This window comes from Nerophis ophidion, linkage group LG12 (assembly GCF_033978795.1).
Source record: "Nerophis ophidion isolate RoL-2023_Sa linkage group LG12, RoL_Noph_v1.0, whole genome shotgun sequence".
Classification (NCBI taxonomy): domain Eukaryota; kingdom Metazoa; phylum Chordata; class Actinopteri; order Syngnathiformes; family Syngnathidae; genus Nerophis; species Nerophis ophidion.
In genome coordinates, this window is record NC_084622.1 from 43208560 (window position 1) to 43230697 (window position 22138).

At 38.9% G+C, this 22138-nt stretch overlaps 1 protein-coding gene and 1 long non-coding RNA gene across 2 annotated transcripts; one reads left to right on the forward strand and one right to left on the reverse strand.

Moving 5' to 3' along the window:
* Nucleotides 1-1043: 1043 nt before the first annotated feature.
* ldha (lactate dehydrogenase A4) lies at nucleotides 1044-14342 on the forward strand. The gene is made up of 8 exons (XM_061917599.1): nucleotides 1044-1194; nucleotides 4671-4796; nucleotides 5369-5486; nucleotides 6919-7092; nucleotides 7295-7468; nucleotides 7594-7711; nucleotides 11372-11495; nucleotides 13418-14342. The coding sequence occupies exons 2-8, from the start codon at nucleotides 4671-4673 to the stop codon at nucleotides 13580-13582; spliced, it is 999 nt and encodes a 332-aa protein (XP_061773583.1). The 5' UTR covers nucleotides 1044-1194; the 3' UTR covers nucleotides 13583-14342.
* On the reverse strand, nucleotides 2644-5336 carry LOC133563463 (uncharacterized). The gene is made up of 2 exons (XR_009809046.1): nucleotides 4584-5336; nucleotides 2644-4301 (listed from the first exon to the last, which is right to left on the reverse strand). It is a non-coding gene; the product is annotated as an uncharacterized LOC133563463 (long non-coding RNA).
* Nucleotides 14343-22138: the final 7796 nt, after the last annotated feature.

A 22138-nucleotide genomic window follows, 5' to 3' on the forward strand; every position in this document is an offset into this window, starting at 1 on the left:
GGGGTGGAAACATCATGCTTTTGGGCTGTTTTTCTGCTAAGGGGACAGGACGATTGATCCGTGTTAAGAAAAAAATTAATGTGGCCATTCCACCATAATTTACAAATAAATTATTTAAAATTCCTACAATGTGAATTCCTGGATTTTTTTTTTAACATTCTGTCTCTCACAGTTGAAGTTGTTATGCCTTGAGTACGGATTGGACCCCAAGATGCAGAGACGGGAGGCGGACTTGAATTACAAAAATGAAGATTGTCTTTAACTACTAGACGAAAACTTCTCTCACTTACTGAGGAAATAGGGAACAAAAACACCAGAGGAAAGGAATGGTGAGAAGAAAAAGAAAGCACGTACCGAGTTGGTTGGATTCGAGTCGAGCATGAGCGCATGGAGAGCACATTAACCGGCGAGGGGCAGCTGACTGTGATGAACTTATATAGAGCCGAGTAGAGTAGTCGCAGGTGGGCCTCGTTGGAACTAATGGATAGAGGAGAATTAACACAAAAGCAATATGGAGAAGACAGGAAAATAGCAAACACACAGTTGAAGTGTACCTATGATGAAAATTACAGACCTCTGTCATCATTTTAAGTGGGAGAACTTGCACAATCGGTGGCTGACTAAATACTTTTTTGCTTTTTGGCTCCACGTACTCTACATATATATATATATATGTGTGTGTGTGTGTGTGTGGTGTGTGTGTATGTGTGTGTGTATATATATATATTATATATATATATATACACATATATATATATATTAATATATAATAGTTAAATAAAAGTGTTACGTAAATGGTTATGAATGTATTTCCCCTCGTGACTCAACGATCTTACATGTGCAATGGCGATGACCAAACAACGCGTTGCCAAGCAATGTGGTACATACGTAATGAATTACATTTTACAAAGTGTATATTTGTACGTCCTTCATTCGGTATTTCGTGTTTAAAACTAACAATCTCGGTGATTATCCGTGTAATTTAGTCGGCATTAAGTAAGGAAACGCACAGGAGTGACTTCCGCGTCCTGGCTGGGACGTGACACCCAGCACGCACCGAGGCAACACAGGCCACGCCCCCAGCGCCATGACATTAAATAGCAGCCTTCCCCTCCCCGCCGCACCACCACTGCGGGAAAACTGCAGCATCCGCTCTCCGAGAAGCATTCCAGCCTTTCAACTCACACCAAAACGGTAAGAGACACAAATATAAATACACTTAAGTATGTATTTCTTATTAAAACTTTAATATAAATTGATCCGCCTATGATTTTGGGTTCACGCGCGAGACGTAAATGACATTAATGACTTGTTGCTGCCTGTATTAATCACGACGTTTAAAAAGGTCGTCATTTTGACGCTTAAATTAACATATACAATTTAAATCGATTTTAACTCAACCTGACACGTCTATTGCCGTGTTTTTTTGTTTTGCTAAAGAGGGTATGTGAGTGTTGAAAGCAGTCTTACACCATAAGAAGACTCACTGAGCTCCATCTTGACTGACCTGTAGGACCAAACACTGCCACATAATAAACATGTCATACACTATATAAATGTTCATTTTCACACCTGCATCCACTACAACAGTGGTTCTCAAATGGGGGTACTTGAAGGTATGCCAAGGGATACGTGAGATTTTTTTTTAAATATTCTAAAAATATCAACAATTCAAAAATCCTTTATAAATATATTTATTGAATAATACTTCAACAAAATATGAATGTAAGTTCATAAACTGTGAAAAGAAATACAACAATGCAATATTCAGTGTTGACAGCTAGATTTTTTGTGGACATGTTCCATAAATATTGATGTTAAAGATTTTTTTTTTTTGTCAAGAAATGTTTAGAATTAAGATGGATCTCTATTACAATCCCCAAAGAGGGCACTTTAAGTTGATGATTACTTCTATGTGTAGAAAACTTTATTCATAATTGAATCACTTGTTTATTTTTCAACAAGTTTTTAGTTATTTTCATATCTTTTTTTCCAAAAAGTTCAAGAAAGACCAATGAGCAATATTTTTGCACTGTTATACAATTTAATAAATCAGAAACTGATGACATAGTGCTGTATTTTACTTCTTTATTTATTTTTTTTTCCAACCAAAAATGCTTTGCTCTGATTAGGGGGTACTTGAATTAAAACAATAATCACAGGGGGTACATCACTGAAAAAAGGTTGAGAACCACTGCACTAGAAGATATGTGCCATCATGTATGATATTAAAAACAAAAAAACTACGGTATTTCAGTGAATTGCCGCCGGGGCGCTAATTAATTTAAAACCTCTTCTCACCCCTGCGCTTACCAAAGGCATGCGGTAAAAGTAAGCATGTGCTAATTATTTTAAAACCTCTTCTTACTCCGGCACTTACCAAGGGCATGCAGTAAAAAATTTAGCGTGATGTAAGCTTGGACCTTAAATTCTACTGAATAGCTCTTAATCTTCTTCCCTTTATGCCATTTCAAATTACTGGTATTGAAATCTGCCTCCTCCATTTTGAAAATGATGACCGGGGAAGTGTCACTCGTGACGTCACAAGTTTGACCAGGCGGTAATACTAAGCATGCGCTAATTATTTTGGGAAGCGTGTTTGACCCGGCAGTAATTCAAGGAAATACGGTATTTCAATTAAAGTTCCAATCAATCATAATGTTTATTATTGTGATGTATCATTCATTGGGATGATGCAAGACAGTTAGTTCCACACCACTACAAGGAAAGCACAATAGTAAAAAAATTAATGAATACTGCTTTGTGTGAAGAAAATGTATATTAAAACAACCCTGACAGTTTAATAAGTGTCTCATCCTGTTGCCATGATTGTTAGTAAAGAGTAGCTTTACCAGTTATACTCAATGCTACATTACTAAGTGGAAGGGTGTGTGTGAGTTTTTTTGTATTTCTACCCTTTCTTGAGACATCAACAAGGAAAAGCACCTTCCATATGGGGACTGGTTTACAAGTTAGAACACAAATCATGGTCCCGATACGGAAAACCATTACATTTTATAGAGCCAAATACTAGAGTTTGTGAACATTGCTCCAAAGTCGGGATTTTTTTGTTGATTTGATGTGCATGTAAAAGTAAACACGGACAGGTGCAAAAGGCATTAATATATGATAAAATAAGACTGCAGCTAAAGAAGGACTTCCCGATTCATCCCCGGAAAAACCCGCCAGGTGAACAGCTGAATTTGCGACTTCCGGTGCTGACGTAAAACAACCTGCGTCCCATATGTGACCATAGGATCTACGAATACACTACCTTACTAAGACCATTGTGGCAAAAAAAACAAAAAATAGAGATCTCATTTGCACAACTAGTGGGGACATCTATCAAAATGAGGGTGGTCCCAAAAAGGGACTTTCAAATGGACTGTGTGTCGTTTTTAAAAGTGCTCCCCGTCTGGTCAACGTATGTAATAACAAGGGTGTGTAAGAAATTAAAATGTGCCCTGTTTGGCTCCCAATTTTTTTTTGTATAAAGAAATATGTATATATAAACCTACTGTAATAACTTGAGGTAAATGATGAAGATTAAAAACCAATTACAAACAAAACAATTACAAATAGCTTACCTTTTTTATAGTATAGCATAGTTTATTTATATATTATTAATGTTGTAAATAAAAATCTTTATATATCTAGAAAGGGTGGTCCTAAGGAGGTAAGCATTTTTCGGAGGTGTCAAGAAGAAGGTAACAAATACAAGAACTTGTGTGTGTGTCACTCCCTGGACGCCTGGGGACAATGATAGGAAAATTGCCAAAACCCCCAATGTTAACACATTCTTGACAGCAGTCCAACAGCTTGTTGCTTTACGCCTGATACAAGTGCTTTTTATGGCTTTACACGCACCTTTAAGTCCTGTTGTTAAAAGATGCATCCCAAAAAAAGTTGGACTTAATAATAAAACGACCCATCGGCTGTGGCAGAAGGGAACAAAAGGCCTTTTGTTTGAACCCTTGAGAGGTACTCCGGTTACACACATTTCCACCATCGTGTGCCGCTATCAGTTCTAATCTCAGGAGGAGAACCACACTAGACATGCAATCAGTAGTGTACCCTCCATAAATAGTACGTTGTCATGGCAGCCAGGGGGATGGTCGCGCTGCACGTACACATGAGCCAATGTTCCCCACCCCCACTGAGTACCGAGTCGAGGCACTAAGGAGGATGCCATGAAGTAATGAGCGTTTGTCCGGGCAGGAGTTGCTATGGAGAGTTAGTGAGATGCTGGGATTCTCAATAAGGAGCCTCAGAAAACAAACAAAATGATGCCACCATGGATACTGTGGAACAGGAAGAGATATGTTCAACTGAATTCAGCTAACTGAAAATAAAACGGATATATCCTTGTTTATATACAGTTATTCAGTTTGCACTATGTTTATTATTGTGTGTATATGTGCCATTAGTATGTACACAGATGTATTAGCCTTTTAGCATGATGTATAACATGTGCTGTGATATTAACGAACATATTGTTAAATAAGTTCTTTTTTTACAGTGTAATTGTCTTTTGATTGTAACTGTCCCCACAAGGAAGTAACCTTTTAAACACTTTTACTTACTTTTCACCACCTCTTCATTATCGGCTGTGTCAGCTTTAGTGGCAACGTTCCTCATCCACTTCCTTTACTCTTTATTATTCCCTCCAGATGGCCACCAAAGAAAAACTGATCAGCCATGTGCTTAAGGATAAGTCCGTGGGCAGCAGGAACAAGGTGACGGTGGTCGGTGTCGGCATGGTGGGCATGGCCACCGCCATGAGCATACTGCTTAAGGTAAGGCTGAAACAACAGAAATGTGTCGATTTGGGATGTGATTTTATTGTAGCGAAAATAAAACATGTGTAATGCAGGAGTTAAACAGCATTTGATGTGATACAATGCAGTTCTAACCAAGCTACAACCGCGATATGGCATTAGATACATAATGCAAGTGTCTATTCAGAGGTGCTGAGGTATATACTGAAGGTATGAACCTGTATTTCAAATTTCCCCTAAAAGTGTTCATGTTTGGTTAATGAAGAATGCCTATGCTTTGTTGGGGAAGAAAATAAAGCATATGCTTTGCTTCTGTCTGCAAAATGTAGCAATTTTACTCAAATAAATCATAGTGGTCTGGTTTCTAGCCAACCATGTGCTGTATGACTGCGCTGTATTTTTTTTTTGGTCTTTGACTGTGTGCTGTATTTGTGCCAGTCATTGTGAAAACAAAGCCCCAAGTCTGTCGCATAGCTTTCAAGCCATGGCAATAGATAATGTGGCTTTCATCACTTCATTCAAAATCATGAATGGGAATCACTGGCCTAGAAGACTTGCTTAAACTTGTACGTACTGTATTCACCGACTAGGATTTGTGTGACGAGTTGGCACTGGTGGACGTTATGGAGGACAAGCTGAAGGGTGAAGTCATGGACTTGCAGCATGGCTCCTTCTTCCTTAAAACACACAAGATTGTGGGAGACAAAGGTAAGAAGGACATGCACACTAAAATATTTGCACTCCATCTTAAGTCAACAACCTGCTTATATCGAACAACTTATGAAGTTCCGCTTTACCGCGGAACTTCTTTTTATTTTTTAAACGTTGCCGTTTAAGTAGACATACACATACATGGTCGACTGTTTTTGTCAACATGTAGGGGTAATTTCTATAAGAATTTGGTCAGTTTATGTTGACATGTTAACATCTTCCGAGTCGATATTAGAAATTATGATGTCACACCGATAAATAACATAAAAATATAGGTCCGATAACTGATAACTCCAATGAGGTGACATTACCCATGCTGTACTGTAAAGGTGGGTTATGGTAAACTTATCAAGCACTTTTACATCATAGGTGGTTGTAAACTTACCCAGAGTATGTAAACAAACTTGGTGTGATTGTTCTGTGCGTCTTTAAGTTGACATACATGGTCAACAGCTTTTGTCAACAAAAAGGGGTCGTTTCTATTTTTTTTTTTAAATAGTACATGTCAACATGTGTTGTATAATTGTTAATTAGGATGCACAATACATTTTGGACTGATAATTATAAGATCCATATTAGAAATCATGACGTCACTCCGATGAATCCTTTTACAGCATAGAACGATGACGATTATAAATATACTCCAATGAGGCAATATTTCCCGTACGTATATTGTAAACAAACTTGGCTTTGCACGTTCTTTAATTTTTATAAGTCAATGCCAACATATAGTCAACAGCTTTTGTCAACATAAAAGGGTAATTTCAATAAAAAATCAAGTCAGTTTATGATTGCATGTATGCATGATGATTTGGCGTCGATATTAGGGGTCACTCGGATAAATCCACTATCATTAAAAAAAATTTCTTCGATAACCGATAAAAACATCTCTAATTAAGCAAGATTACCGGTACTGTGCTGTAGCTCTGTTAGGGTAATCAAATCAAGTAGTCCCACCTTGTATTGGCCCCTAAACTTCCTCCTAGCTCACAGTGTAAACAAACATGGCGTCTGCGATTCTTGTTCCCTTCAGAGGAAGACATCCTGCCTGCAGCAAATGCCCTGCAAACACTCAATGAGGGGAAAAAAAAGGAAAAAAAAACACATATCCTGCATGCACTGATAGTTGGGAATAAGGACGTACGATTTACTACTGATTTATGTGATGTTAGCTCTAATGTAGTAGCAATGTCATATTTTATTAGGACCAATCTACCTCTGTTTAAATTGGTCTTACCTCCATGTGTGTGCAAACTACAGTAAACATTAAATTAAAAGAATGATTCTATTTTGGGTGTTAGTTGCATCGACAACCGCATATGAGTTAGACGGCAAACGGGCAGCGACTTAAACAGGTTTCACTGTTACTTATCTATCCATCCATCCATCTATATCTTGTCTCTAACTAAGAATTTTTTAAATTTTGCAGACTACAGCGTGACAGCCAACTCCCGGGTGGTGGTGGTGACCGCTGGCGCTCGTCAGCAGGAAGGAGAGAGTCGTCTTAATCTGGTGCAGCGCAATGTCAACATCTTCAAATTTATCATCCCAAACATTGTCAAGCACAGCCCCAACTGCATCCTGATGATTGTCTCTAACCCAGGTAAGAAAGGGCGGTGCATAATAGCATCATAAGGACAAAAATATTAGTTACAGCCAATGCATTAGCTTCTGCTTGGATACATTTAGTGTGGAAGAACTTCATATCTAACAGAACAGCAAAAGTGTGTTTTGTGTATATTTTTGTCCATGACAACTAAGCAGAGTGGCCAAATACTTAAGTCATTTCGTTCAATTTCCTTTAGTGGACATCTTGACCTACGTGGCCTGGAAGCTGAGCGGCTTTCCACGCCACCGAATTATTGGCTCAGGCACCAACCTTGACACAGCCCGTTTCCGACACCTAATGGGGGAGAGGCTCCACCTTCACCCTTCCAGCTGCCACGGTTGGATCATTGGAGAGCACGGAGACTCCAGTGGTATGCAATGCTTACTATAAATAAATATAAAATATCAGCCGGTGAAACTTAAATTTAGCATCACAACATTAGCCTGTGATCGAACGAAAGGGAATCTGAGGTTGTTTGTGTTCCATTCCAATCAGTGGCCGTGTGGAGCGGCGTGAATGTGGCTGGCGTTAGTCTTCAGGCCATCAACCCTAGCATTGGGGTTGATGGAGATGGTGACGACTGGAAGGCCGTGCATAAGCAAGTCGTTGATGGGTAAGTGCAATTAAGTCTATAAAGCCACTTACAGTGTGGGTTTGGCAATGCAAAGAAGGTTTATTTTTGGAGCACAATTTGTACACAAAGCAATTCGAAGTGCTTTACAGAAAAATTATCTTAATCATATTACAAACTAAAATCATCATAAAAACATACATCCATCCATTTTCTACCACTTATTCCGTTTCGGGTCGCGGGGGGCGCTGGTGCCTATCTCAGCTACAATCGGGCGGAAGGAAGGGTACACCCTGGACAAGTCAAACTCACATTTACACACTAGGGCCAATTTAGTGTTGCCAAATGATAGTGTGTGATTGTAAGTGTGAATGTTGTCTGTCTATCTGTGTTGGCCCTGCGATGAGGTGGCGACTTGTCCAGGGTGTATACCGCCCTCCGCCTGAATGCAGCTGAGATAAGCCCCAGCACCCTGCGCAAACCCAAAAGGGACAAGCGGTAGACAATGGATGGGATGGATAGATAAAATACATTCAGTTGCCATCTGGACAATTAAGTAAGTGTTTTTAGCCTGGTTTTGGACATTGCCAAAGTTGAGGCCTGTCTCACATCTTCTGGAAGTATATTTAAATTTTTAGGAGCATTACATTTAAACACAACCTCACCAGGTTTCCTCCTGACTGTGGGCAAAATGAGGAGACCACTTACTGAGGTTCTCAGAACCTGAGATGGTTTGAATGTTTTTAACATGATAGATGATGTACTTTGGCACAAGACCATAAAAGAGACTTGTACTCAAAAAAAGCTGTTTCAAAGTCAATTCAATGAGTACCAAGAAGCCAGTGCAATGATCTAAGCACAATATTAAATATGGTAATATTTCCTGGTTCTAGTCAGGACTAGAGCAGCAGCTTTCTGGATGTACTACAGCTCATTTCGAGAGCCCAGCGAGAAGGTCTTTACAGTTGCCTACCCTGCTGGAGACAAAGGCATGGATTAGCCTTTCTATGTCTGATTAGGACATTTTTCCTTAGATTTTGGCCAATGTTTTTAGGTAGTAAAAAGCTGATGTTCTTGACCTAATGTGGCTGTTATAGTTTAAATCTGAGTCCATTATTACCCTTAGTTTCTAACCTGGTACTTGGTTTCAGAGAGAGTGTTTCAAGCTGACTAATAGTTTCTCTTTGCTTCTGTGCACCAAAAACAAAGATTAAAGTTTTATCTTAGTTTAGTTGTCGAAATGTGTTTTTTTATCCACACACAGATCTATTCGATGCAGCGACAAAATAAACCAGCAGGCCGACCGGCGTATCATTTAGGCGAATCACCTGATATTCCAATTTATGTAACATGCTGGTATGGTCAACTGGGTCAAATGCTGGGCTCAGGTCCAGCAGAACCTTGACTGAGACTTGTCCTGCTATCGATATTGTTTGTCGCAGCCTTCTGTTAATCAGTAACAGCATTAAAATTTAAAAAAGTCCACTCACATTGTTTAAATACAAGTTCAGTACAAATACCATCCCAGCTGAGGAATTTGACAATGGCATTACGCCAATACACCAGCTCTTTTAATCATGGCTGTACTACAGCCTGTCACAAACTTACTATGAATTTATCTGGCTTAAGTATGTATGCATGGTCTAAAATCTATATTGCAGCATTGTGATGATCAACATATATTCTGCGTATTCATGAAGACAGATGCTAATTGGGCTGTACTCACTTAAAAGACACAATCTTCTGCTCACACTCTTAAAAGATTAGCTTTGCACATGCTATTAAGTTTGTATGTGTTTAAATACACGCAAACCTTTCGTTTAGGCCCAAAGTCGCTAAGGTTCCCCCTGCTACATTTTCTTATGACCAGGGGCATATGACATGTGTTGAAGGGGAATTGCACTTTTTTATTTTGCCTATCATTCACAATCCTTTAATGAGAACAAAATGAATGTTTTTCTTATTTTAAGCATTGTTACTAGTAAAAAACTGCCTATAAAAGCCCTTAAAAACATCCAAACACCTCCATTAAGGTTTTATAAACATGTTTTGAGTATATACTCTATGTAATGTAGTAATGGGCACATTTTTGATAACATTTATTATTATATGCAGCAAAATAATTCCAAAATGCCCCACAAAGTTTTTTGTTTTTTTTCAACAGTAATTACTTACTGCAATGAAAGCCAACATACATAATAATGTCTGCTGTCATTAAGATTTTGACTGATAGAATCTTGTTAGTCCCATTAAGATGAAAAATTACTCATAATCCTCGCGAAAAAAGGGGGGGAACCAACCGCCTTTTCATATCTTTCTCGACGTTCCCAGGTCTAAATTGACTGTTAAAGTGTACCAACTTGTCTGAATACGTTCTCATCCTTCTCCTATCCAGGTGAAAGGCATGAATTATGGTCTAGAAAAAACTTTCACAAGCGAAGAAGCAGCTTCCCGCGAGATTATGTCAACATAGACACACAAGCTTGTAATCACTTGGTAAATATTCAAGTCACAAAATGCAAATGGAATCTTGTTGGCGGTTTTTGGATGGTTATTTATGGGTTTCATTGGCGGAATAGAGGACCCCTCACAATGACTCCATTGTAGACAGACTTTTAACGTTTATTCATAAGCTATAATGCATACAGACTTAAATATAATATATATATATATATATATATATATATATATAATATATATATATATATATATATATATATATATATATATATATATATATATATATATATATATATATATGGCTGGCCAATATCGCCTTTTTGTAATATCTCGATATTTTTAGGCCATATCGCGATACACAATATATATCTCGATATTTTGCCTTAGCCTTGAATTAACACTCGATACATATAATCACAGCAGTATGATGATTCTATGTGTCTACATTAAAAAATTCTTGTTCGTACTGCATTAATATATGCTCAGTTTAAACTTCTATGCAGAGAGGGAAACCACAACCAAGTCAATTGACCAAAACTGTATTTATTAAACAGTTGTTAGCAGGTGACTTTTCAAATGATGCTACAGTAATGCAGTAATGCTAGTTTTGGTAGCGACGCTTGTGCCACACACTTGCCAAATTAAATTTGTCAATTCGACATCTTCCCGCTTGAAGCTGCACCACCGCCAGACGTTGTACCCCCTGCTGTTTTTTTTGGGAATTGATTCATCCATCATTTGTTACCAGATTCGCACTTTCTTTCTCTCGTATTACCACTCGTACCTCTCAGCTAACGTTCCTAACGCTGCTACCTCTCTGCTCCACGAGGGCGTATACGTATGTGACGTATGACGTGACAGTATGTGACGTATGTAAGAAGGTGCGCTTAGTGTCTGTGAGGAGACACAAGAAAGAGTGAGAGGAGCCTGTAGTGTAATCCCCGCAGCTAAAAGAAACTGCGTGAGAACGTATCCTCAAACATCACAATATAGTCATTTTCTATATCGCCCAGCCCCGTGAATGTGAAAGTGAAACTTATTGAAGTGAAACATAATATGTTGATGGCTTCTGAAAAATAATATGTGGATGGCTTTTGGTAGCCATCCACATTTTTGGTTATTCCGACAACTGCTTATGTCAACGGGAGTCAGCGAGTCAAACAGATGTCGTCTTAAATGGCTTCCGCCATATAAGTAACATTTATTCATGTGTGAAGTATAACAATTGTTTATGTGCCACAGGGCTTATGAGGTGATCAAGCTGAAGGGTTACACTTCATGGGCCATTGGGATGTCTGTGGCTGATCTTGTGGCAAGCATCACCAAGAACATGCACAAGGTGCACCCCGTGTCAACACTTGTCCAGGTAAGGACAACCACACATTGGACACTTTGTACAAATATAGCTCACTATCTATTGCATGTTTATAATGTACCTTGTAGTAGATTACTGTTTTTTGCACCGTATATATATATTGTATTATTTCCAGCAGCACACTTCCTGTTGTTGGAACTCACTTATTTAATGAATCAATACAAGAACTGTATCAAAAATATGTAAGATGATAAGATGTTAAGTATAAGTTTGTAAAATAATTATTAAATAATGTTTTATTTGTGTTTGTGTGTGTGTGTGTGTATATACATACACATAAATGTATACAATTATATATACCGTATATTACCAAATAACCCCCCATGTCCTAATAGCCGCCCGGGCTCATACCCCATATTGTGAATTAACCGCCTCTTCCTAATAACCGTCTATGTCCAAATAGCTGCCCGTGGGCTTTTATTTGCATAATTTAGATTCAAATCATATTGGTTTCATTAAGCCCAATTTATAAGCTAAAATGAAAAGCAAAGGTGCAGTAATTCTGGTAATTACGGTGACAGCAGACGCGTGGAGTCCAGAGAGTTGCATGACAGTCAAAGGTTTAACTAAATCTGCGCCGTGATGGCTTTCGTTACGTGGGGATTGTGGGTAATCAACGTATTGCAATGCGTCACCGCATATAGCGTAACACACACTCAACGACAACAACAAACCCATGAGGAAAAGTTTCAACATGGCAAGCAACAGTAGCAGTGAGTTGAATGAACAGGATACCGGTACACTACAACTGATGGACGGGAATACTTTAAGGGGGAAGAAGAACAGAAAGTTTGACTTAAAGTTCAAGCTAGCGGTTGTGAAGTATGCGGAGCAGAATTCTGGTTTGGCAGCGGCCAGGCCGTTTTACGTTGACCCAAAACGTGTACGAGAATGAAAACAAAAAAAAGGGAGAAGTACTATCTCAGTCAGCATCCATCCATCCATCCATTTTCTACCGCTTATTCCCTTTCGGGGTCGCGGGGGGCGCTGGCGTCTATCTCAGCTACAATCGGGCGGAAGGCGGTGTACACCCTGGACAAGTCGCCACCTCATCGCAGGGCCAACACAGATAGACAGACAACATTCACACTCACATTCACACACTAGGGCCAATTTAGTGTTGCCAATCAATTTATCCCCAGGTGCAATCGATGGAAAACGGGCTCACTTATCTGGTGGAGGTAGGGAGAAAGTGAGCGACGAGCTTGATGCTAATTTGTGTCAGTGGATACATCACGTTTGTGGACTGAACCACCGTGTGTCCCGAAAAATGATCCGCATTAAGGCCAAGGAGTTGTATGCCACCGCGAGTGACACGAGAGACAATGGGGGGGTCTTTGGTGCAACGAGTGGCTGGCTTAATCAATTCGTGCGTCGAAACAACTTTACCCTCAGGAGGAGAACGACTGGAGAGTAACCAAATAATGGCCTGGTGCAAATAACCGCCTGCTTCTTTTAAACGCCCGTCTCCAAAATCGATTTTGTGAAATAAACGCCCGGGCTACTATTTGGTAATATACGGTATATACACATATATTTGTGCGTGTGTGTATATATATATATATGTAATTATATATATGTGTGTATGAAGTGAAGTGAATTATATTTATATAGCGCTTTTCTCTAGTGACTTAAAGTGCTTTTACATATTGAAACCCAATATCTAAGTTAGATTTAAACCAGTGTGGGTGGCACTGGGAGCCAGTGGGTAACATAGGAAAAACATAAGTGTCGAAAACCGAATTGTACAAAAAGTGATGTGTACGAAAAGCGAGGTACTTTTCTATTCTACTGTGTGACTTGTTTGTATTGTGAGATTGTGCCCAATGACTACATAAATGAAGAAAACGAGCGTCTTGCAACATACCTGCCAAAAGACCACCTTCTCACGGTCGTTCTCCCTTGTCCGCCAGGGCATGTACGGCGTGAAAGAAGAGGTCTTCCTGAGCGTGCCTTCCGTCCTCGGCAACACCGGCCTTACAGACGTCATCAACATGGAACTGAAGCCTGAGGAGAAGAAGCAGTTGGAAAAGAGTGCCGAGACACTGTGGGCCGTACAGAAGGAGCTTGTCCTGTAAAGCCCCTATGGAGCGCCTCGTTACTACACTCCCACCTGAAGCTGCATCACGCCAGAAGACACTGCAATGCATTATTCTGCCTGCCATCTATGCCCCCTCTCTAGCTCAAAAGCATTCAGACTTGTGGTATTCTGAAAAGTGTCATTAGATCAACACGTGCAAAGTTACTGTCAGTTTTGTGACCGCATAGACAAAAATATTTAGCTTTGAAAGTCAACCTGCTTTGGAGATATTGAGCGTCTATGTTCTGTGTGCACTGGTATCCTTCTTCCATACACTCCTTGCGTGCTTTGTGTGTATCATGTCTACTGTGTGAGTACTGTATCCTTTTGGTCATCTTATCGTTTTTGTTGTTTTTTAGAGATGGAGACATTCCATTCTATGTGGGAGGGATTTCCTGTCCAAATGAGGTTGTAATAACCTCCCTGTAGTTACTATGGCCTTTTTAAATACATATGACCATAAGTGCACTGACAGAGGAAAGCAAGAGATTATGAGGAGATTACGTATTAGATCATTAAAAATATATTTTTTAAAAACATTATCTTAGATGTGTTGTTTATAACCTACTAAAGATAATGGTATTTTATTCTCCATGCAGTGCTAAAATATAATAAAAAATGTAATGGTAATATTTTCTCTATTACAAAAGATACATATTTATTATTCAGTATTATTTATCAGCAAGTTGACTGTCTGAATCACTGTACTTGGACATGTTTTATGTACTGTAGCATTCAATAAAGCCAGGATACTTAAACCAGATGTCTTTGCTTGTTTGTTGTCTAACCAACAAAATATAACAGTGTTTATCAACTTTTAACCAACCAACTATTAACCTAAATTTGTTGTTTTTGCAACTATCTGACAATACACATTAAATTACACAAAATATGAATTAAATTGACCCACCTCGGGCAAATGTATTGTATTTCTGTACAACGGAGTGACAAACTCATTTTAGATCAGGGGCCACATGGAGAAAAAAACTACTCCCAAGTGGGCCAGACTGCTAAAATCACTTAAAAATAAAGAAAACTTCATATTGTTTTGTTTAAAAATAGAACAAGCACATTCTGAAAATGTAAAATCGTGTTGTTTTTTTTACACTTACATGTTGCAGTTAATAGTATTCTATTTTTATTTGTCTTTATTTATACTTTCTGAATATGTCGTAATGTTCATCAGTCAACTCATTGGTGTTAATTTTCAATCTATCAAGATAAAAAAAATATCAAAATCAAAATACAGTATGTTATTTATGACTGGTGCACTAACATGTAGTTAGTTTTTTTACATATGTGGCATAAGATACAAAGAATTTCTATTGTGACATCTAGTGAACACATTTAGAACAGCAGTTTCTTTCATTCCGAAATTTGCTCATTTTCATCACATTTAAGTTTCAATTAAATGTTGACTGTAAATATATCCAAATGTTACATCTAAATCTACATGTTAAATCAAAATCTTAAATGTAATTGTATCTAAGCCTAAATCTGAAATTTACATTTATATGTTAAATCTATATCTTAATGTGGAATCTAAAACATAACCTATGTTTTATATGAATGTACAGTAAATATTAAATCTAAATGTTAAATCTAAACCTATATGTTAAATCTAAATATACAGTAGCTATTAAATCTAAACCTACATGTTAAATGTAAATATACAGTAGAAATTAAATCTAATTGTTAAATCTAAACCTACATGCTAAATATTATAAAGTAAATATTTAATCTAAATTTTAAATCAAAACCTACAAGTTAAATCTAAATATACAGTAAATATTAAATCTAAATGTTAAATCTAAACCTACATGTTAAATTTAAATATACAGTAAATATTAAATCTAAATGTTAAATCTAAACCTACATGTTAAATCTAAATCTACAGTAAATATTACATCTAAATATTAACTCTAAACCATTCATCCATCCATCCATCCATTTTTAACCGCTTATTCCCTTTGGGGTGGCAGGGGGCGCTGGTGATTATCTCAGCTACAATCGGGCGAAAGGCGGGATACACCCTGGACAAGTCGCCATCTCTTCGCAGAACTACATCTAAACCTAGATGTTAAATCTAAATATACAGTAAATATTAAATCTGGGCCTACATGTAAAATCTAATTATACAGTAAATATTAAATCTGTTAAATCTAACCCTACATGTTCAACCCTACCATGAATTGATTAACGTGGACCCCGACTTAAACAAGTTGAAAAACTTATTCGGGTGTTACCATTTAGTGGTCAATTGTACGGAATATGTACTGTACTGTGCAATCTACTAATAAAAGTATCAATCAATCAATCTAAATATACAGTACATATTAAATCTAACTGTTAAATCTAAATATACATTAAAAATAAATATAATTGTTAAATCTAAACCAACATGTTAAATCTGAATATACAGTAAACATTAAATCTAAATGTTAAATCTAAACCTACATGTTAAATATAAATATACTGTAGATATTAGGTCTAAATTTAAATGTTGAATCTATAACTAAATGTTTAATTTAGATGTTAAATCCAATGATGCCTTGCGCAACAGCATTGATAGAATAGCACCGTTTAAACAAAACAGAAAAGGCCCATAAGAGGCGTACCCCTTGGTTTATGGTTGAAACCAGAGCTGGAACGCAAATGGCGTCCAACTTAAACTAATTATTGCTTCATCTCATCCGTCTCAATGAAAATGATCCTAAATATGTGTTTAACGCCGTAGTATCACTAACCCAACCCATTCTGCTGAGGACTTGATGCAATTATTTTCTGCTCATTAGAAACAGATTAAAAAGAGTGTCCCAGCTCCAACTGGGTTCCATAAACATAAATATTCATGTATTCATTATGGCAAATGCTATCCAAAAAAAATCTGTCTCTTTTTGAAGAAATAACATTAGAGGAAACTCTGGCGACTCGTTAATCGGGCCAAGTAAACGTCATGTTTGCCTTACCCACTTCCTGGGAAACTTATCAAGTAGCTGTTAGTAATATTAGGACCATCAGTGCTAAATATTATAAAGATATCACTCTACTCCAGTACTGTTCCCTAGCATTCGAAACAGCAGTTATTCATTGTGGAGGGGGGCGTGGCCTGCGGGCCTGCAGCGAGGCGGGGTGTGCCACAACCGGCCTTGAAGTCAGCAACAGGTGCGTGGATGGCCCATCTGGGCCTTGTTATCTTATCACCTGTTGCTATGTATAAGCAGCAACCGGGAGGAGAGAGGTGGTTGGAGTGAGAGCCAGAGAAAGACACACAAACAGAGACACGCCGGATTGAAAAGTCCAAAAATATATTGCTTGAAAGCAATCCCTACATGTGTGCATGAGAAGAAAAATTATTTGTAACAATGAAAGAGGCTCGCCTGGAGATGCTTGGTGGTCAGGAGGACCCACTGGAAGAGACCTTCCACATCCATCCTGTGCTTAAAAGACCTAACCTTGATTCTGACCTCATGGTAAACTACCGGCCGGTGTCGCACCTCCCCTTTATCTCTAAAAACCCCCAAAAACATATTGTTGCACAACAGCTAAATGAATACTTCTAACGTTTAAGACAATGTAGAAGTGAGAAAAATGGCGGACGGGGTTGAGATGCAGCCAAAAGGGTTTCGACACGTAAATATGACTTCCTACAAAACAGCGCATTCTGAAGAGACGGTGGGAAAGCGGCTTTAAGTTGGTTTGTAAAGCAATCTATGCACAGTTTTGACCAAAGAACTACTATTACAAGTTATGTAATCCACTGTTTTTTAACCACTGTGCAGCGGCACACTAGTGTGCCGTGAGATACAGTCTGGTATGCCGTGGGAGGTTATGTAGTTTCACCTATTTGGGTTAAAAATATTTTTTTGCAAACCAGTAATTATAATCCGCAAATAATGTGCAGTTGTTGAGTGTCGGTGCTGTCTAGAGCTCGGCAGTAAAACTGTGTAAAAATATCAGTAGGCTGCATCCGAAAGCTAATTGCTTTGTAGATGTCGGGAACAGGTCGTGTGAGACGACGATGGGTTGTCGGGATCACAATATGCAGACGACAGTGGGAGGCAGCGTGCAGGTAAAAAGGTATCTAAAGCTTAAACCAAAAATAAACAAAAAGTGAGTGGCCCCTAAGAAAAGGTAATGAAGCTTAGGGACGGCTATGCAGAACAAAACTAAAACTGAACTGTCTACAAAGTAAAGAAAAACAGAATGCTGGACAACAGCAAAGACTTACGGTGTGTGGAGCACAAAGTACATCCGTACATGACATGACCACAATGTCACACAAAGGATAGCAACAACTGAAATAGTCTTGATTGCTAAAACAAAGCATAATGCGGGGGAATAGTGCAAAAGGAAGACATGAAACTGCAACAGGAAATTACCAACAAAACAGGAAAAGCCACCAAAATAGGAGAGCGAGAAACTGCACACAGGAAAACACCAAAAAAACTCAAATTAAGTCAAGGTGTGATGTGACAGGTCGTGACCGTACTTTCAGACAAGTATAGTGATGCATGCTTGGTTATGGTTTAAATTCATATTCAACAATTGCTACGATGACTTTTTACTGTCGATATCAAGTTACATTTTTTAAAAATTTCTGCTGGTGGTGTGCCCTTGGATTTTTTCAATGAAAAAAATGTGCTTTGGCTCAAAAAAAAGGGTGAAAAACACTAAGGAAGTGTTTTATATGTAGAATTAAAAGCCTACTGAAATGAGATTTTCTTATTCAAACGGGGATAGCAGGTCCATTCTATGTGTCATACTTGATCATTTCACGATATTGCCATATTTTTGCGGAAAGGATTTAGTAGAGAACATCCACGATAAAGTTCGCAACTTTTGGTCGCTAATAAAAAAGCCTTGCCTTTACCGGAAGTAGCAGAGGATGTGCGCGTGACGTCACCAGTGTGAGGGCTCCTCAAATCTGAACATTGTTTACAATCATAGCCACCAGCAGCGCAAGCGATTCTGACCGAGAAAGCGACAATTTCCCATTAATTGGAGCGAGGATGAAAGATTTGTGGATGAGGATAGTGAGAGTGAAGGACAACAAAAAAAAAAAGACGAGGGCAGTGGGAGCGATTCAGATATTAGACACATTTACTAGGATAATTCTGGAAAATCCCTTATCTGATTATTGTGTTACAAGGGTTTTAATGAGATTATAAAGTCATACCTGAAAGTCGGAGGGGTGTGGTGACCGCCAGTGTCTCTGATGGAAGCCATGGGGGAGCCAAGAAAGTAGCAGCTGGCTCTTTGACATTTGCAGGAGGACGCAAGCTCTGCTCATGTTTCCGGTAAGAGCCGACTTATTACCACAATTTTCTCACCGAAACCTGCCGGTTGACATGTGGTAGAGAAACATGTTTGCTTGATCGCTCTGTTCCATAGTAAAGCTTCACAACAAACAAAGAAACACCAGCTGTGTTTGTGTTGCCACAGCCGGCCGAAATCCACCGCTTTCCACCAACATCTTTCTTATTTGTAGTCTCCATTATTAATTGAACAAATTGCACAAGATTCAGCAACACAGATGTCCAGAATACTGTGTAATTATGCGATTAAATCGGACGACTTTTAGCCGTGAGTGGTGCTGGGATAAAATGTCCGCTATAACCAATAACATCACAAGCACGCGTCAACATAAGCGTCATCATTCCGTGACGTTTTCAACAGGACACTTGGCGGGAAATTTAAAATTGCAATTTAGTAAACTAAAAAGGCTGTATTGGCATGTGTTGCAATGTTAATATTTCATCATTGATATATAAACTACCAGACTGCGTGGTCGCTAGTAGTGGGTTTCAGTAGGCCTTTAAAGTCATAATATGACTCTTTTAAATTGTATTTATCAACTATGCGTTCAGATCAATGTGCAGAACCATTTTCTTTGGGTTGGGTGGAATGGGGACAAGCAGTAGAAAATGGATGGATGGATGGAATGGACCATATGACATCACTTCTCGGTTAAAGATGTACCTTCTGCCATCAAGCAGAATACGTTTTAATTGTTATGACTGTCACCATACATTGCTGGCATTAATAAACAAAGATACACCATTTGAACCCCAACTTTTTTTTTGGACCAGTTACATAAAGTGGTTGTAAAAAGAGCTCAGCAGCGCATGCACTTTTTGCGTCAAATAAAAAGAGCACAGTTCCCTCCCCCCATTCTACAGAGGCACTATAGAGAGCCTGCTGACTAACAGCATCTCTGCCTGGACTGGAGCCAGAGAGTGGTGAGGACGGCGGAAAAGATTATCAGGATACCTCTTCCTCCTATCCAGGAGATCGCAAAAAGCCGCTGCCTGACCAGGGCTCAAAAAATCTGCAAAGACTCCTACCACCCCCACCAAGGACTGTTTTCACTGCTGTACTCTAGGAAGAGGTTCCGCAGCCTCCGTAGCAGAACCTCCAGGTTCTGTAACAGCTTCTTCCCTCAGGCCGTAAGACTCTTGAACGCATCATAATTAAATTATCCCCTCAACTCCCCCCAAAATGGATTAACTCTCTGGAATAAAAAAGACAATATAACATACATCCATAAACATGGACGCATGTGAAAAAGTGCAATGTAATTGATCTGTACAGTAATCTATTTATTTATATCTGCAACTTATTGCTTTTTTCCCCCCTGCACTACCAAGAGCTAATGCAACGAAATTTAGTTCTTGTTTGTGCTGTAAAGTTCAAATTTGAATGACAATAAAGAGGAAGTCTAAGTCTAAGTCTGAATGTAAGATGGTCAGATGAGACCAAAATGGAGATCTTTGGCATCAACTCGACTTATGTGTTGAAAATGGCTCCAACAGGTGGAAACATTTTCCTTAGGGGGTTGTTTTTCTGCTGAGGGCAGATTTGCCTGTCCTTGTAGGCCACTTGAATGAGAACATCTTTGAAAATGGGTCATGGATGAGTTTTCTAACATTACAAGGAACCCAGAAAACATTGTACAAGAATTAAGAACACCACAAACACCACCATGAACTAACTGATTAACGTGGACCCCGACTTAAACAAATTGAAAAACTTATTCAGGTGTTACCATTTAGTGGTCAATTGTACGGAATATGTACTGTACTGTGCAATCTACTAATAAAAGTTTCAATTAATCAATCACGTCCTCCCTTTCAGACATCTCAGTATGGTTACCCCAGGGATCAATCCTCGGCCCCCTGCTGTTCAGTGTTTGTATTGATGTCCCTGACTTTTGTTCAGAGGTTTGCACAAATTTACGCAGATGATGCAGTTATGTCCAGCCATCCATTTTCTACCGCTTATTCCCTTCGGCGTCGCTGGCGCCTATCTCAGCTACAATCGGGCGGAAGGCTGAGTACACCCTGGACAAGTCACAACCTCCTCGCAGGGCCAACACAGATAGACAGACAACATTCACATTCACACACTTGGGACAATTTAGTGTTGCCAATCAACCTATCCCCAGGTGCATGTTTTTGGATGTGGGAGGAAGCCGGAGTACCCGGAGGGAACCCACGCATTCACGGGGAGGACATGCAAACTCCACACAGAAAGATCCCGAGCCCAGGATTGAACCCTGACTACTCAGGACCTTCGTGTTGTGAGGCAGACGCACTAACCCCTCTTCCACCGCGAAGCCCATGCCGTTATGTGTCCATTCCAAATCAAGGGCGCAATTGAAACCATTGCAAAATGGATGATGAAAATGAGCGTGTTGCCACATACAGTATGCTGTGACTCGTCTGTGCAAAGTATGTATTGTGCAATGTCCCTATCAAACATGCAACCAGGGCAACATATTGACAATCACAATAGGATCCTGGAGTGGTCTAAGCAGGCTCTGGAGCTTAATCCAATATTAAATATTTGGAGGGAAGTGAAACTTCAGAGTTGCCAAGCAACAGCCTCAAAACGTTCGGAATTTGGAGGGTATTTGAAAAGAGCAGAGAGAGATTAAGACTAAATTCGCCTCTGAGGTGTTGTCCAATCCTGTTGATCAACTGACCAAATGTTTTACTGAACATACTTTATTTACTCAATCAAAGTTCACAAACTTCATGTCTTTCATGTCAACTTTATGTTTGAATGTATTTTGTTGTTGATAGTCTGTATCTCTCACCTGCCATTAAATACGGATTGTTGATGTTTTTAAGGAAGTGAACTTACAAAATCAGCAGGGGATCAAATCATTATTTTCCACCCAACTTTGGGGTAGCATTGTAGTTCTAGTAGTAGTTACAGTTGTGGCCAAAAGTTTACATACACTTGTAAAGAACATAATGTCATGGCTGTCTTGAGTTTCCAATACTTTTCACAACTCTTATTTTTTTGTGATAGACTGATTGGAGCAAATACTGTACATGTTGGTCACAAAAAACATTCATGAAGTTTGCTTCTTTTATTATGGGTCTACTGAAAACGTGACCAAATCTGCTGGGTCAAAAGTATACATACAGCAATGTTAATATTTGGTTACATGTCCCTTGGCAAGGTTCACTGCCATAAGGCGCTTTTGGTAGCCATCCACAAGCTTCTGGGTGAATTTTTTGACCACTCCTCTTGACAAAATTGG

Coding starts and splice junctions, on each gene's coding strand:
- ldha (XM_061917599.1), top strand. CDS start 4,671: ATGGCCACCAAAGAAAAACTGATCAGCCATGTGCTTAAGGATAAGTCC. Junction 7,093..7,294: donor GATGATTGTCTCTAACCCAG/GTAAGAAAGGGC, acceptor AATTTCCTTTAG/TGGACATCTTGACCTACGTG. Junction 7,469..7,593: donor AGAGCACGGAGACTCCAGTG/GTATGCAATGCT, acceptor CATTCCAATCAG/TGGCCGTGTGGAGCGGCGTG.